This window comes from Pituophis catenifer, unplaced genomic scaffold (assembly GCF_029215685.1).
Source record: "Pituophis catenifer annectens isolate HBS135680 unplaced genomic scaffold, rPitCat1.0.hap2 SCAF_2, whole genome shotgun sequence".
Classification (NCBI taxonomy): Eukaryota; Metazoa; Chordata; class Lepidosauria; order Squamata; family Colubridae; genus Pituophis; species Pituophis catenifer.
In genome coordinates, this window is record NW_027256882.1 from 38,194,175 (window position 1) to 38,212,035 (window position 17,861).

General features: G+C 44.2%; 1 protein-coding gene across 1 annotated transcript in view; it reads right to left on the minus strand.

The window, feature by feature from the left end:
• Window positions 1-8,229: 8,229 nt before the first annotated feature.
• The window catches only part of VWA7 (von Willebrand factor A domain containing 7), a 44,979-nt gene continuing 35,347 nt past the window's right edge, over window positions 8,230-17,861 (minus strand). The window contains exons 14-17 of the mRNA XM_070934313.1: window positions 14,905-15,185; window positions 13,094-13,230; window positions 12,465-12,633; window positions 8,230-10,743 (exon numbers count right to left, since the gene is read on the minus strand). Coding sequence (XP_070790414.1) covers window positions 10,303-10,743; window positions 12,465-12,633; window positions 13,094-13,230; window positions 14,905-15,185 — 1,028 coding nt within the window. The 3' untranslated portion in view covers window positions 8,230-10,302. The remainder of the gene's footprint in view (window positions 10,744-12,464; window positions 12,634-13,093; window positions 13,231-14,904; window positions 15,186-17,861) is intronic.

Genomic DNA, 17,861 nt, shown 5'->3' on the forward strand with positions numbered 1-17,861 from the left:
GGCTCTTGAGGTTCATGAAAAATAGTCGGTGGAAGGGAATGGATGAGGAGATGAACTAGAGGTGCAACCAAGACAAAGCTCACAACTGCTTGGTTTCTTGCCCTCCTGTGTTCCGACATGTTTCAGATGCTTACTTCAGCTGTGAGGTTGAAAACCTTCTCTTACAACAGCTTCAGGACTTTGAACTCTGTAGCTCTGGATCAGAGGTTCAGGAGCCCAGAATTCACGTCATGGCAGTACATTTTTCCCTAGGATACCTGTGCTGAAGTAACTTCCCACTGTATTATTTTTTTTTTCCAACCCAGAAAAAGAGCACATACAGTACTCATCAAAGGCCTTTTCATTCAGAGACCAAATATGTCGATGATCTTGGTTTACACATTTTGCAATCTCTCCTTTGATATAACTTGCCAATATCTAGCCATAGTTCTGTTCTTCAGGTTTGTATTTAATACCGGAGTGGGGCGGAGTGAGTGACTACAGTATTACTTTCCTGTAGCTAAGGAAAATGAAACCAAGAGATATTTATGGCTTAAAAAAGAGGACTATGAAGTATGGCCTACAATAGTCTGTGTTAGCTGTATTTCCTTTCCACATTTTGGAATATTGTTTCTAGAATCCAAATGCTTCTAGATCAGTATTTTTTAACACTTGGCAGTTTTAAGATGGATGGATTTCAACCCAGCGTGTTGGCTGGGGAATTCTGGGACTCACACATCTTGAAGGTGCCAAAATTGAGAAACACTATTCTAGATCAATCCTGCATTTAGGTATGTTTACAGTTTCATCATTTTCTGCTTTCCGGATTCCATTTGATAATTTTTCTATTACTTTCTTCCTTCTTTTATTCTTTTGTTCTTGAAACAATTCCTTTCTCATGAACTTCTAAAGTTTATTTGATTATTTATTTGGATTTAGCCCACAGCAATGTGCTGTGACCCTCAAAGAGCCTTGATAGTACAGTGGTCTACGCACCCTGTTATTAACACAGCTGCCTGCAATTTACTGCTGGTTCGAATCTCTCCAAGGCTCAAGGTTGACTCAGCCTTCCATCCTTTCTAAGGTAGGTGAAATGAGGACCCAGTTTGTGGGGGCAATAAGCTGACTTTGTATAAATATACAAAAGTATGAAGGCTATTGCTTAACACATTGTAAGCCGCCCTGAGACTCCGGAGAAGGGCGGCATATAAATCAAATTTAAAAAAAAAAGGGTCATAATCAATAATTTGCAATAAAATATCCAGGCAGTGGTGGGATTCAAGTAATTTAACAACCGGTTCTCTGCCTTAATAATTTCTTCCAACAACCAGTTCGCCAAACTGCTCAGAAAGTTAACAACCGGTTCTCCCGAAGTGGTGAGAACTGGCTGAATCCCACCACTGCATCCAGGGCAGGGGTGGGTTCTACTTACCTTTACTACCAGTTCACAACGGGATTGTGTGTGCGAAGCAAGCACGTGCACCTTGCTTCTGTGCATGCGCAGATCGCCGATGATGACATCCGGGGCAGTGCGCAGGGCCTCCCGCCGGTTTTACTACCAGTTCTTGCGAACCACTGTGAACCGGGGGCAACCCACCACTGATCCAGGATACGCTCAAAAATAAGTGTTTAAAAACTAAAACCACAAGATTTGTGTCTTAAAACCTGAGTTCCAAGGAGAAGAAATAAAATTGACAATGAATTAATAGCTTGCATTCAAACACAAAATTCCTCTTAGACTAATAACTTTCTAATAACTTCCTAAAACCTAATATGAAGAGGGCTGCTTGAGATTCGCAGAAAAACGTATTGCAAAGTACTGGCACTGTCACAGAGAAATTGCATTTGATGAGCCGATACCCACCTCAATTTCCCCAAATGGATAAATCCTTAGATTCTCCTAGAACAGGGTTGTCAAACTCCCGGCCTGCAGGCCGGATGCATCACATGCTGACCACACTCATGCCCAGTTTAGTGAAGGGGGGAAAAAAAGTCCCGATACATCACCTGATGCTGACGTGATGACGTGAATTTGACACTTCTGTCCTAGAAATTTTGTGCTGGGCGGATTGAAATTAGGAGCTAGCCCTGGAAGATAGTTCAATATATATATAAAATAAGAACAGTCATGAAACTAAGAAAAAAGAATTATATAGGATCAGGGGTGGGTTCTAATTACCTTTACTACCAGTTCGCAATGGGATTGTGTACACTCGCTTTGTGCACACACCTTGCTTCTTCACATGCACAGAAGTTTCTGCGCATGCGCAGATCGCCGATGATGACATCTAGGGTAGTGGGCGGGGCCTCCCACCAGTTTTACTACCAGTTCTTGCGAACCAATCCGAACCGGGGGCAACCCACCACTGTATAGGACAGTGGGTCTCAACCTTCCTAATGCTGCGACCCTTTAATACAGTTCCTCATGTTGTGGTGATCCCCAACCATAAAATTATTCCTAAAACATTGAAAATATGTGTTTTTGGATGGTCTTAGGCAACCCCTGTGAAAGGGTCGTTCGACCCCCAAAGGGGTCCCGACCCACAGATTGAGAACTACTGGTATAGGATCCTTCCTTCTGATGGCCAGAGGAGCCTAGCTAAAAAAAACAACCACCCACTATTGACATCCCCAACTACTAGATGCTGTCTAAATATGGTGAGAAAGATTATTTAATGCCGGTAGAGGGAAGGACAATTGAAGGTTTTCTCCCTCGTGGGCAGGTGCTCAAATCATAGGAAGAACTAAATAGTTACCAGCACTTATTCACACTGTGCAAGTGAACAAAGACTCTAGATTCTTTCTGTGACAAATCATGGAGAACCCCTGGCGCATGGAATTAATTATTTTTTGTTGAAAGTCCGACAGCCACCTGTCAACCATGCTTTTTAAGCTGGGGTTTCTTGCTGCGCAGGGTGACTTGAGTACCTGAAGAGAGGTAATTATTTGCCTATCGAATCTATGTTCTGCACCACTGGCCTGTCTCACTGTCGGGCCTAGTGCACTGAGCGAGTCATTTTAAAATCAATCCTTGGTAAACTTTCTAGTTGATTTCTCCTTCATTAGTTGCTGTCAACTCCCTGCTGGCTTGAATATAAACCGCATGAGGAAAAATCCCAAACCAGTTCCGAGTGCAATATCGCATTGCTGGTAGTCCTCAGTTTACGACTACAATTGAGCCCCAAATTTCTGTTGTTAAGTGAGATGTCGATAAAGCGAGTTTTGCCCCCATTTTACGACCTTGCTTGCAGCAGTGGTTAAGTGAACCACTGCGGTTAAGTTAGTCACGCTTAACTTCTGTTATTCTTCCAAATTACTTTTGTTGTTACGTTTGTTTTTGAATCTGGCTTCCCCATCGATCATGCTTGTCAAGAAGGTCGCAGATGGGGATCACATGATCCCAGGATACTGCAACGGTCATTAAGTGTGAGTCAGTTGCCAAGCGTCTGAATTTTGATCACGTGACCATGGAGATGCCATTAAAAGTGGTCATAAATCACAATTTTCAGTGCCGTTGTAACATTGGTCACTAAATGAGCTGTTTTAAGTCGAGGATTACTTGTATTAGTGCTTTCTCCTTTCCCTTCCCCCAGGCCCCCTAATTATTGAGCTATTATTACTTTCTTTTAAGAAATAATTTTGTATTTATTCTGAGGTAAACCTCTTGAAATCTGTTGAACCGAGGGTGTCATTAAAACATTTAACATATCTTGGACTATCTTTGAACTGGTTCTTAGGGCTGCGTAAGGAACAATGGGTGATAACAAAGCGATGCATGTCTTTCCTCATGCAAACTTTCCTGGCAGAACAATAAATTCGAAAGAAGCCAATGAATTGAGATTCACTTTATTAAGCTCAAATTTCCAAAACAACACTTACATAAATCTCTATTTTCAATACTTGCAAAAGACGCCCGCCATAGACAGTACAACCAAAACAGAAAAATCTGGAAATAAAAAAATAATTTGCATACAAATATAAAGAGATTTGTCAGTAGGTTAAAAAAAAATATATTGATCATATTTATTAGGAAAGACTTCGGGGAACGGGAATGGATTCGTGCAAACAGGCATCACCTGGAGACTACATAAACACCTAGATTAAGTCTTAAAAATTCCAGAATAGGATCTGGTCTAAGGCTTACTTTTTTTATTCAGAGCTGTTGAAAGAAATTCAGAGTGAAAGCTCTGGCCGAATTCTACTTCCAGGGGCGTTGCCTGTGGAGAAACAGATAGTCCTTGACTTATGACTGGTTGTTTAGTGACTTAAAAGTTATGATGGACCTATTCTGGGATACTTAGGGCCCAGATTTGAAGTTTCTCTGGTCACATAACTTTGGTTGCTTTACAGGTGTTTGCAACATCCCACAGTGATGTGACCACACTTTATCACAGTTTGGCTAAAAACCGGTGCTTAACTTCCAGTTTTTGGCAAAACTACGCAACTCGCAAAGCCTGGCTTTGCTTCACAACTGCTGAAAAAAAAAAAAAAAAAAGATTGCGAAATCAGGTCAATCATGTGACCGACCTGTTTTTCCAAACATTTCTGACTATAATGAACAGGCTCCATTAAGGTAAAGGGAAAGGTTCCCCTCGCACATATGTGCTAGTCGTTCCCGACTCTAGGGGGTGGTGCTCAATTCCATTTCAAAGCCGAAGAGCCAGCGCTGTCCGAAGATGTCTCTGTGGTCATGTGGCCGGCATGACTAAATGCCAAAGGCGCACGGAACGCTGTTACCTTCCCACCAAAGGTGGTCCCTATTTTTCTACTTGCATTTTTATGTGCTTTCAAACTGCTAGGTTGGCAGAAGCTGAGACAAGTAACGGGAGCTCACCCCGTTACGCGGCACTAGGGATTCGAACCGCTGAATTGCCGACTTTTCAATCAACAAGCTCAGCGTCTTAGGCACTGAGCCACCACGTCCCTCAGGCTCCATTAGGGTCGAATATCAAGGACTATCTGTGACCATTAAGGAATCTGACCCAGAAAAGCTCCCTGAATTAAATTAGCAAGCTCTTTCAGCTATTCCAAAGATAAGAAAGATCAAAAGGCAAAGGGGATTTTAGTTCAGAGGCAGTTTGGAGCAGCCGGTCATGGAAAAGGGGAAAGTTAGATCGCGAAAGCCTATGGAGCACAATCATCCAAGGCCAGATCTAAGAAGAAACTTAAGAAAGGCGTTCTAGGACTTCATTTGTAGCACCAGCAACACAGAAGAAGCCTGAGATCCAGAGTCCTGCTCAACGATCTCTAAAGAAGTCCACACATTTTCAAAAACTCCCAAGGTTGAGAAACATTGATCTAATGGATGAAGACTGCTAGCTTCCTTCCCAAAGCACAATAATGGATTGACTCTCCTCTTAGTCCAGATCTTGCACCATCCAGGTCCCCCCCCCCTCATCTTTGAATTTTGGTGCATTGACCAGGGAAATGGGAATGTGTAAGGGGTTTTCCAGGGTTCAGTGGAATGGATATACATCATGAATAATTTCACTTCTGTGAAATAACGATATCTGGAGAGGATAAATTAATGGAGATTCAAGGTGGTTAAGAGACTGGGTGAATAATTACCATATTTTTTGGAGTATAAGACGCACTTCCCCCCCCCTTCAAAAGAGGGTGAAAATTTGGGTGCATCTTATATACCGAATGTAACCCCGCCCACCCGCCGGCTCCCACCCTTTGGCCTCTGCCTCCCAGCAATTTACCTCCTTGCAGCAAACAGCCCGTTTCAGCTTCAGCACAGCCTGATTAGCACAAGCAGCTGATTGTCGGTTGGATCGGCCTCCCGACCCTCAGCTGTTTCAGGCTGCAGGGATTGCCATTGCCTATTGCTGTGCGGGCCTCAATTTGCAAGGAGGCAAATTGCTGGGAGGCAAATTTTTGTTTTCTTGTGCTAATCAATCTCTGCTGAAAATGAAACTGAAACTAAAGCAGGCTGTTTGCTGCAAGGAGAAAAATTGCTGGGAGACAGAGGCAGATGTTTTTTTCTTGTTTTCCTCCCCAAAAAAGGTTGGTGCGTCTTATAGTCCGGAGCGTCTTATAGTCCGAAAAATACGGTAGATGCAACAATTCTGTGACCGATGGCCCCGTCATCACCTGGGAGGCTCTTGTGTAAAGAGGAGAACTTTGTAAGACGCCCAAAATTCCATCTTTATTCAGCCCAATAGTAAAAATCAAGCCAAAGAGGTTATTCCTAGATTCTGCCATGGAGTAATACAAAGAGAGGCCAGCACAACACATGAAAGCACTACCTGTAACCACCAAGGATTCTGGCCTGGAAAAGCAATTAAATTAACAAGCTCTTTTGGCTACTCCGAAGATAAGAAGGATCAAAAGGGGTGTGTGCACTGAGCCATGGTGGCGCAGTGGTTAGAGTGCAGTATTGCAGGCTAATTCTGCTGATTGCCAGGGGTTCGATCTTTATTTTATTTATTTTTATTTATTTAATTTGTCGAACATGTTCTAGGTAACAAATATAACTATAAACATGGACATGAAACAAGTAAATGGGGACAGTAGGACAGGGACGATAGGCACGATGGTGTGCTTATGCACACCCCGCTTGACGGACCTCTTAGGAATGTGGTGAGGTCCTCGGTAGACAGTTTAAGGTTTGTTTTGTTTGTTTTGTTTTTATTGGATTTATATACCGCCCTACTCCCGAAGGACTCAGGGCGGTGAACAGCCACAGAATAAAACACATAAATACAAAAATTTAAAATAGAATAAAAACGAATTAAATAATTTGGCTGAGACAAATTTAAAATACCCAATAATTTAAAAACAAATTAAAATTTACATTTAAAAGGGGAAAAGAATTAGGCCAGGCCAGCTTGATGAAATAAAAAAATCTTGAGCGCGCGACAGAAGGTGCGCAGATCCGGGATCCTCCGTATCTCCGGGGGGAGCTCGTTCCAGATCATAGGTGCCCCCACAGAGAAAGCTCTCCCCCTAGGGGCCGCCAGTCAACATTGTTTGGCCGACGGCACCCGGAGGAGCCCCTCTCTATGGGAGCTTACTGGCTGGTGGGAGGCTATTGGTGGTAGCAGGCGGTCCCGTAAATAACCAGATCCTAAGCCATGGAGTGTTCTAAAGGTGATAACCAAAACCTTGAAGCGCACCCAGAAGACCACCGGGAGCCAGTGCAGCTTGCGCAGGAGAGGTGTTACATGGGAACGCCACGACGCTCCCATAACCACCTGCGTGGCCGCACTCTGCGCCAGTTGGAGCCTCTGAGTGCTCCTCAAGGGGAGCCCCATGTAGAGAGCGTTACAATAGTCCAGACAGGAGGTGACAAGGGCATGAGTGACTGTGCGTAGGGTTGAAGCTGTGGGGGTTAGGGGATGTAACAATGGAGTCTTGACCGACTCAAGGTTGACTCAGCCTTTCATCCTTCCGAGGTCAGTAAAATGAGGGCCCAGATTGTTGGGGGGCAATAGGCTGACTCTAAACTGCTTAGAGAGGGCTGTAAAGCACCGTGAAGCGGTATATAAGTCTAAGTGCTATTGCTAGTGCAGGAGCAGCCAAAACACAAAAAAACAGTCTGCAGCAGCAACCAAAAAAGTCAACGCAATCCTAGGCTACACTGATAGAGGGACAGAATCAAGATCACGAGAAATATTAGTACCACTTTACAAAGCCTTAGTATGGCCACACTTGGAATACTGTATTCACCATATTATAATAAAGATGTTGAGACTTTAGAAAGAGTGCAGAGAAGAGCAACAAAGAGGGTTAGGGGACTGGAGGCTAAAACATATGAAGAACGGTTGCAGGAATTGGCTATGTCTAGTCGAATGAAAAGAAGGACTAGGGGAGACATGATAGCAGGGTTCCAATATCTCAGGGGCTTCTACAAAGAGGAGGGGTCAAACTATTTTCCAAAGCACCAAAACACAAGATGAGAATCAATGGATGGAAACTAACCAAGGAGAAAAGCAACCTAGAACTAAGGAGAAATTTTCTAACGGTGAGAGCAAGCAAGCAATGGAATAGATTGCCTTCAGAAGTTGTGGGTGGTCCATCACTGGAGGCTTTAAAAAAGAAACTGGACAACCATTTGTCCGAAATGATATAGGGCCTCCTTCTTGAACGGGGGGTTGGACTAGAAGACCTCTGAAGTCCCTTCCAACTCTATTATTTTATATCCCAAAGGTTGCCTCTTCAAGAGGCAATTGGACTTTCTGGTTTTTCTCTGAAGACGTTTCGCTTCTCATCCAAAAAGCTTCTTTGGTGGTGAATGGTCAGAGATGAAGAAGCTTCTTGGATGAGAAGCGAAACATCTTCGAAGAAAATCAAGAAAGTCCAATTGCCTCTTGGAAAAGCACCTTTGGGACAACCATGACCTTGATGGCTGAGAATCTCCATAGACATTTATTATTCTAAGTTATAAAAACAATGCTGCGTTTTCTCACTCCCAGAAAAAAATATTCAAAATTCACTGAATTGAAAAAAAAAATATTTTATCCACTTCAAAAACCTTTTCCCTAGAATCCCCTTGGATCTCTTTTTCTATATAGAGAAGCTGGAAGGCTACCAATAGTAGCACTTAAGTATTAGCCTTAGCATTTAGATACACATTTTACAACGCAAACCATTCTCTCTCTTCAATATTACAACATTCTCTTCCTAAAGGATGCTACAAAGTGGCACTCTAGATATTCTGAATTAATGCTCTCTACGCTTCAGAGAATGTTGGTTGCCTACATAAAAATGCTGTAAATGTTAGTGTATATGCCTATCTGTTCACAGTTTAATCATTACAGTGTCATTGACCTACCTGTAATCATTTCTATATAAAAAGCATAATCACTATGGAGTAACATTGAGATGTATTTGCATTTAGGCATGGGGTGTACCACAAGGAATTATCCACCAGCTTTCCAGAACATGCTGTGGTTGAACTTCTACCTTCTATGAGCCTTCATTTCAAATTTCCCCAAATTTCCCCCTTGTGCCTTTTAGTTATGTTCCTTTCATGTTCCAATGCATCTCAAAGAGACCACGTTGGGGAAGGCTGTTGTCAGTGTAATGCAGATTTAAAGCTGACCAGCCGTTGTAAGGCTGTGGCCCTGGATGATGAACTGAAGATGAGTCAGCAGGGTTATTGCCCCTTTAAGACTGAGGATGAGTCAGCAGGGATATTGCCGCTTTAAGAAGCTATCTATATAAGGGAGGCCATTAGAGGGCATCTCTCTCTCTCCCCTCGTGTATCTCTCTCCTCGTCGTGTTCTATCTGCATTGTAGCTCTCCGTGTAGAGTTGAAGATTGATTGATTGCTTGGTATGTGCCTACCACGTGTACGTCTGTATATAGAAGTCTTGTATATAAACCACGGTTTGTAATGACAAAACCTCTGTGTCCTGTATTTTGCTCCTGGGTTGTCTCAAAATAGTAGTCATGCTGTAAACACTCTTGACAGCTGTTTTAGCACAAGCAGCTCCAAAACATAATTAATCCCATTTCTAGGGAGTTAAGAGCAAAGAGGTGGAACTGGCAGCATGTTCCTATGATCAGAAAGGAGTAAACACCTACACTGAAGACCAGAGACATTCGGAGAAGCTGAAAGAATTGCAGCAGACTCCATGCACGCTTGGCAGAGTCATCCAGAATGGAATGATGCCAAGAGATAGGGGTAAGCATGCTTAGCCTGTAGGACTAGCAACCCCAAACACTAGTACTGTCCATCAAAGCATGTGGTTACTAGCAGCAAGACTGTGGGTTCAGGCCCCACATAGGCCTTTGGACAATTCCTCTTGGGAAATCACATCCTAGGGCTAAAGCCCATCCTCTGCATAGTGATCAGAACAACTATCCTACCATGTCCAGTTAAAATTATTTTCAAGGAGCCCATCTCACACTAGAGAGCAAGCTCATAGTTGGAAAACACCACCTGATAGATGAACAGTCCTGGCTACCTGGTCAAAAGCCACAAGATTGTGTTAATGGATGCTCTACTACCCCATTAAAGAAAAAAAAATCGTGTTCTCTCTCTAACTCAGCTCTTCCAATCAGGTAGGAGAACTTTAGTGACTTTCCCGTCACACTGACCAGGACTTCCAATGTGACATCCTACAATGGTCCTTTGAGGACTGACTTCCTTCCTTCCTTCCTTCCTTCCTTCCTTCCTTCCTTCCTTCCTTCCTTCCTTCCTTCCTTTCTTTCCTTTCCTTCCTTCCCTTCCTTCCTCATCCAATGTTAGATTTTGCTCTCCTGCTCAGTCCATCCTCTCTTTTTAACTTCACTCTCCAATAAGGTAAAATGCCATCATTTCCCAGCAGAGGGCAGCCAGAACACCGAGAACTACTCCCATAAATGGCAGCCTTATGGTCCTAGCCACACAATGACCAACAAGATTGTTGAGATCCACCACCAGATCATGGAAGAAGGAGCAACAGCCCTATCAGCAGCACCAGCAGCATCTGCCACCATCCTAACATCATCTGGAGGTGCGGTTACTGTCTTGCCAGGAAGGGCAGGAGGCATTACTTCAACTTGGCATCGGTATTTCTCCCCAAGAAGGTTGGTGACCACCAGTTCCGCCTGCCGTGAGCAACAATCTGAGGTGTAAGTGACTATTTCCACCAGCCCATGGGCTTGGTGAGGAAGCACCAGACCGTTTTCCACCTGTACGGAGTGAATGCCAGCTTTGTCCCAGATCTGCAAGGTAGCTGTCCATCGTTGGCTGCGACAAGGGGACTGTGGTGGACCACAGGAATTCTCTGAAGATGTGACATTGCATACTGGGGATGAGATGGTCTCCACCTATGATTAAAGAACGAAAGGGACAAGTTGCAATAGATCAGGGGTGACAAACTCAAGGCCCGTGGGCTGCTTAGGTCTGGCCTGTGGGACCACCCTGGAAACAGCAAAAGATCAGCCTGTGATACCTTTGTCAGCAAAAACGGAGCTCGGGAGGACTCCAGGGGGCCCGTTTTCACCGGCAAAGGGCTGCAGGAGGCTGTCACGGCCAAAAATGGGGCCTGGGGGGGTGCACACAGCCCCCCCCCCCCAAAGTTCCATTTTCACTGGTAGAGGGCTAACAAAACAAACTAAAAACAAAAGAAGAAATGTTTCCCCTCTTGAGCATGCAAGAAGGGACAGGAAAGGAGAAAGGAAAAGAAAAGAAAAAGATGGGAAGATGGGAAGAGAGCAAGGAAGGAAAAATAAGGAAAGGGGAAGGAAGAAAAAGGGAGAATGAAGAGGGAAGGAAAAAGAAGAAAAAGAAAAGGAAGGAAGGGAGGGAGGGAGGGATGGAGGGAAGGAGGGAGAGGAGATTATGATGAGAGTGAGGGAGGGTCTGAGGGAAGTCCTGCCTTAACAGGTGCCCCCAACATGAGTGATGTCGAACTGGCCATGCCCCCTGGCCACACTTATCACGGCCCCCCGAAGTTAAACACAATCCTGATGCCGCCTTCAATGAAATAGAGTTTGACACCCCTGCAATAAATCAAACATTGGACTGGCAAGTGTTCAATGCACAGTCAATTGATTTAAGTATTGTAGTCTTAAATAATACACCTGGGAAAAGCAGATGCAAGTTCCTTGCACTGTCATTCAAAGCCACTTGCCCATACGATAAAAAATATTGCTAGTTTACTGCATTGCTTAAGAATGTATGCAGCCCAGTGGGGTATCCAGTGAATTCCCCTAGGCTCCATATCTTAGATGTTTATAAAAAGTGAGCAGAAGTTTATCAATCTTTCCCAACTTGTTGCCCTCCAGATGTGGTGGGTTCTGGTTCCAGAACCCCTTGTGTATTTAATTCAAGATGTCAAGAAGGATCCACTCACTTAAGAGTGGCACTCACACATTAATTCATTTAGCTAACTGCTACAGTCAAGATAGGGATGCAGTGGCTCAGTGGCTAAGACGCTGAGCTTGTCAATCAGAAGGTCAGCAGTTCAGTGGTTCGAATCCCTAGTGCCGCATAATGGGATGAGTTCCCGTTACTTGTCCCAGCTTCTGCCAACCTAGCAGTTTGAAAGCACATAAAAAAATGCAAGTAGAAAAATAGGGACCACCTTTGGTGGGAAGGTAACAGCGTTCCGTGCGCCTTTGGCGTTTAGTCATGCCGGCCACAAGACCACGGAGACTTCTTCGGACAGCGCTGGCTCTTCGGCTTTGAAACGGAGATGAGCACCATCCCCTAGAGTCGGGAACAACTAGCACATATGTGTGAGGGGAATCTTTACAGTCAAGAAGTACCCAAACCACACATATCAAACATGTCCTAACAAGATGGATATTCTCCATCTCTTTCCTGACGTTGCCAAAGGCAGCAGATTCTGAGAAGAGGCAAGCATCTCACTGTCCTTAAGGACAGAGCTGGACAACTGTAGCAGACTCTACTAATCTTCACTGCTTAAGGCAGAGTACTACATGAGGTGGTTCTCCTATCTGATCCCATAAAATTGTTTTTGGTAGAAATGAAGGACCTCTCAAACCATCCAAGTAGCTCCCTTCTTCAACATGGCATGACTCACCGGAGGTTGAGGCATCACCAGAAGATCGATATGGGCAAAATCAGGATCTGCAGAGGAGTTGAGAGAGTTGGCCTGCAAGGTTATTGTAATCAGTGACCCAGGTAGAGCTGTATCAGGAATGTTCAGGAATATCTGTCCTGTCCCTGTTTGGTTGAAGCCTAACTGCAGTCTGCAAGAAAGAAAAATTGAAAATGACAATACTTCCGATTCTGATTAACAGAGTTGGAAGGGACCTTGTAGGTCATCTAGTCCAACCCCCTGCCCAAGCAGGAGACCCTACACCTTGTCTGACAAATGTTTTCATCTTTATTATAGAGGAATGGTCGAATGAATCCTTATTTTCTATGCCTCACTTTTTCCCTGCCAGACGTAAAGGACAGAGAATTACGCAGAGCTCTGAAACTTTATCTTAGATACTGTAGGAAGTTAGCACCCACCCCTCTCCTAGAAAAATGAAATATTTTAGGAAATATTAAAAGGGCAGAATATTTCATTCTTGTCTGCAAAGTAATTTTGAAACTTAAGCGGTTTTGACTCTAGGCACGCAAGCAGGAAACACTATATATCAACCCTCAACATAAGAAAAATAACTTCTAATGTTGCTTATCATGAACACTTAGAAAAATTACCTGGCGTTAGAGATGTCAGCTGGAATTCGGGGAAGACTGATCACTTTTAGTCCATAATATTTAGGTGCACCAGGATTTGTGACCTTCCAGGAAATGGAAACCCGTCTTCCTGGGAACACAGGAGTCTCTCTGCTCAGCTGGAACAAATCAGGGTTTTTAAATTACAGAACTAAGATCGAGAGAGACATCACAAAAGAAATTGCCCTGAAAAGATAATTCCTTAAGTATCTGCTGATAGATGTGTTAGCAGGTCAGTTTAAAAACAGAAGAGAGCTCAGATGAACATTAATTAGCTAGGAAGGCCGATCAGGGACTGAGATTTTGAAGGAGAAGATTTTAAAACTCGTATTAGATGGTAGGAGAAAAATATTAGCCCAGTCCTGAAGAGGAAATACCTCAGAAAGTGGAGTAATGGAAAAACAGCATGAAAAACACAGAAAACCATGTCAGAGGTACTGTACTGAGAAGGGACAGAATTAGAGAGCAAAAATGCAAAAACTAACATGATTGTTTAAATATATTTCTCTTGTCCTTTGTTAAGGAGCTGTTTCAGTGGTGAAATCCAAATTTTTTTACTACCGCTTCTGTGGGCGTGGCTTAGTGGGCGTGGTAGGAAATGGATACAGCAAAATCTCCATTCCCACCCCACTCCAAGGGAAGGATAATGGAAAATCCCCATTCCCTCCCCATTCCTGGGGGAAGGATATTGCAAAAACTCCATTCCCTCCCCGCTCTGGGGCCGGCCAGAGGTGGTATTTGCCGGTTCTCCGAACTACTTAAAATTTCCACTACCAGTTCTTCAACTCTTGTCTCCATTCTGTCTGGTTTGGGTGCCACAGATTTGCTACAATCTGTGGCATTATTCATACATAGCCACATGGGATAGAAAACATGTTTACGTATGTGTGTGTCTGTATATACTGCATATGCATGTGTGTGTGTTTGTGTCAGTGGTGAAATCCAATTTTTTTTTACTATTGGTTCTGTGGGCATGGCTTGGTGGGCGTGGCAGGGGAGGGATACTGCAAAATCTCCATTCCCACCCCACTCCAGGGGAAGGATATTGCAAAATCTCCAGTCCCACCCCACTCTGGGACCAGCCAGAGGTGGTATTTGCCGGTTCTCCGAACTACTCGAAATTTCCGCTACCGGTTCTCCAGGACCTACTTGATTTCACCCCTGGTTTATTCTTCGATTTATGACCTTAATTGAGCCTACAATTACGGTTGTAAATCAAGACAATTTTTTAAGCGGGCCATCAAATGACCATGTCCAATTTTACAACTTTTTTGTAGCAATCATTAAGCAAACATTTCAATTGTAATGTTACTCCATTGTTAGCTATGGGGCATAAATTCCAGTCAAGTAATTGCGGGATGCTGTGCATGCCCATAAATGTGGGCTGGCTGCTGAGCACCCCAAATGCAGTCATGCAACCACGGGGCAGCATGGCCATTGGCACTCTGAACTCCTTTGGGGGGGGTCCATCGTAACTTCTTTAAGTCATACGTCAAGGCCTATACATCTACACACACACCAGGGGTGGGTTCTACTTTCCTTTACTACCGGTTTGCATCGCGTCCGCGGATGTCCAGATCACCTATAATGATGTCTGGGTCAGTGGGCGGAGCCTCCTGCCAGTTTTACTACCGGTTCTTGCGAACCGGTCTGACACACCTATCAAAAATGTTAACTTCTACAGAACAGAATGTCAATAGTACAATAACGGCAGGAAAAGGAGAAACCTGTAAAATACAGCTGTAAAATACAGGTAGACACCCCAAATCTTCCACCTCTAACTTTCCTCTTACCTCTAGGAGGGATCCTGTGACAGTTGCAACTTGAGGAGCAGATCTCTCCAACTTCTGGCCCCCACCATCCATTCCATGTACCACTATGGAAAAGCTTTTGGTGGTTGATAGAGTGGGAGGCAGCTCGGCCACAAACAGGTCCATCCGACTGTCTCTTCTCTGCAGTTTTAACTCCCCGAGGCTGCCTGTTCTTGCTTCTAAGTTCACCGACTGTAGCTGAACGGAGCCCGATTTAGTCTGATTCAGACCAATCGCCATGACAACCAGGTAGGTAGGCAAACCTGTTGGAAAGCAAATGCTAAATGTACCAGACATCCAATCTCTAAAGAACCTGATGTGCCTTTCATCCTCAAACAAGGAATGTGTGTGTATGTTTGTGTGTGTTCAGACTAAAGATGGAGACAGTTCTAAGGAACAACTGGATGTTACATTTTGCAGGATCCAATCTGGGTCAGTCACCAGGACCAGAGGTTTTGTCTTCTGAGCTTTTGGACTTGTGCTGGAGCCCATCCTCAAGGAACTTCTCTGTGTGCTTTGGCTGTTCTGTGTGTGGTATTTCTATGGTGCCTATTGTGTGTAACTTTTTAGATGTAGATTGCATTGGTATTGATGGCTGGCTATAAAGTGATTGGCTGTTGTTTCCTTGTGCTGCCAAGCCCCCGCCTCCTAAGTACTTGATAATCTGGGGGTCAATCAGCACTCCTGTTGATTGATGAGGAGCCTGTTTCCCAGACTTCAATCACTTCCCTGGCTGTTTTTGTGCCTGCTCGTCCAACAATCTTGGTAACTGCAAAGTTGAATGTATGTGTTGTGGCCCGCTGGTGACCAGCAGAACTGGCAGCAGAGTCAGACAGTGAGGAGGTTGGGGAGGAACATGGACCAATCCTGGGGGCTGGGGAAAGCTCGGACGAGGGCTCTGCATTGGAGGCAGAGAGGGAGCTAGACAGCAGTGAGGCAGAAGGACAGCTGGAGCCTGTTCCCAGTGTGTGCATACACAGAGCTGCCAGAAATAAAAAATAACTAAGAAAGCAGGGTTGACTTGGGAGTAAAGCCACACCTTGGAGGTGATTGGCCCCTCCCATAGAAACAAAAGAGGAGCGAATGGGGAGTGGGCTTTTCCAGGAAATAATTTTTTCATTCAGTGGTTTCAAGAGTGGAAAGTTCTGTTCATGACTCTAAGAGACTCTGGGCCTAGTTTTGCCTTGCCTTGCGTTTAGAAACTAGTTATCTGGCAGCTTTCCAAGCGAGATAAGGTTTGTGTTGATAAATATTCCTCTGAAAGACTGTTTGCCAAGCCTTGCTGACTGAGAATGAAAGGAATTCACAGTCGTGTAAATAAAAGGGGTTTTGCCGGGACCAAGACTCTGCTTCATGCTTTTTAAGGAAGCCTAGGTCAGAACAGTATGTTCTTGTTTATTGCAATGTGACGCTAGCAAAGATTTTGGTTCTCCTCGTCTGACCGCTCACTTAAATTCTTGAAGTCTGATGGTTAGCTTCCTTCCCCTCTATCCTACCTAGTCATAGGGGCAATTCATTCATGGACATTTTATTTTTTTGAAGTGGGGAATTCAAACAGTGCTGATATGGTTCTTCCTTCTTTCCACAATGAGGTACAGGCTCAAAGCATCATAGCAGAGACAGGGATGAACATCTATAAATTTCTCCCCCATATTCAAATCAGCCTGTATTTTGGGTGATGCTTTTGTCAGATTAACACAAAAGGGTGGGAGGAAGCAGGGTGAGAAAATAATGGTTAGGCGACACTCTAGCACTGCTGTCTCTATGCTTAAGATGGAAAATAAGATGCAGCAGATCACGAATGCTTCCACATAGAGATCTGCCAACCTTACTAATCAAAAGGCATAGTGCAAAAAAAAAAAGCCATCATTTTCTGCTTTAGAGATTATTATTTTCTGAAAAGAGGGGGGAAAATGGAACTGGCGTAGGAAAGAACACCAATGAAGAGAAAGACAGAAAAAAGTTGGGACGGATTGACTGAATAATCAACGACTCATCTGAAAGCATAATGTCAGAAGGAAATGATCCATGATTTCTAAGGTTAAGTTATGATGGTACAAGTTGAGGGATAATTTCCCATAAAATCACACTCTTCAGAGATAAGTGTCAGGCTCCAAAAATCAAGAAAGACATGCAGAGTGAGTTGTAAACAGTTTTCTTTATTGTTACTCATTTATAGACAAAATCTTGTCATCCTAAGGCAAATTACCATGTTTCCCCAAAAATACTACCTACCCAGTGGTGAAATTCAAATTTATTTACTACCGGTTCTGTGGGTGTGGCTTGGTGGGCATGGTGTGACTTGGTGGGCATGGCTTGGTGGGCGTGGCAGGAGAAGGATACTGCAAAATCCCCATTCCCACCCCACTCTGGGACCAGCCAGAGGAGGTATTTGCCGGTTCTCTGAACTGCTCAAAATTTCTGCTACCGGTTCTACAGAACCTGCTGGATTTTACCCCTGAACCTACTCCGAAAGCAAGTCCCAGCTTGATTTTTACATGTGGTCCAATATAAGCCCTACCCTCAAAATAAGCCCTAATTAAGACTCCGCCCACTCCAGGGTAACATGGGTAAAAAGGGTGGGGATGGGGGGATAGAGCTGCCCTACTACTTACCATCGGACAGTTGCAGCCAGGCCTCACACACCCCGACACCTGCCTTGCCGACCCATTTCATCCTCAGCCAGCAAGGTTTTCCTGAAGGCTTCTGCAGCCGATAACAGAGCTCCGGATCAATCAGCTGCAGAGGCCCTCAGGAAACACTTGCCATCCTTGCTGGTTGCAGAAAAAGCTCCTGAAGGCCTCTGATAGTGAAAAGGAGGCCGGGGGCGACATGCACAAGTGAGGTGAGCCAGTGGACGACATCCCCTCCCCCCGAAAATAAGACATGAATGCCTTTTTTGGTGGCAAAAATATATATATATATAAGACAGGATCTTA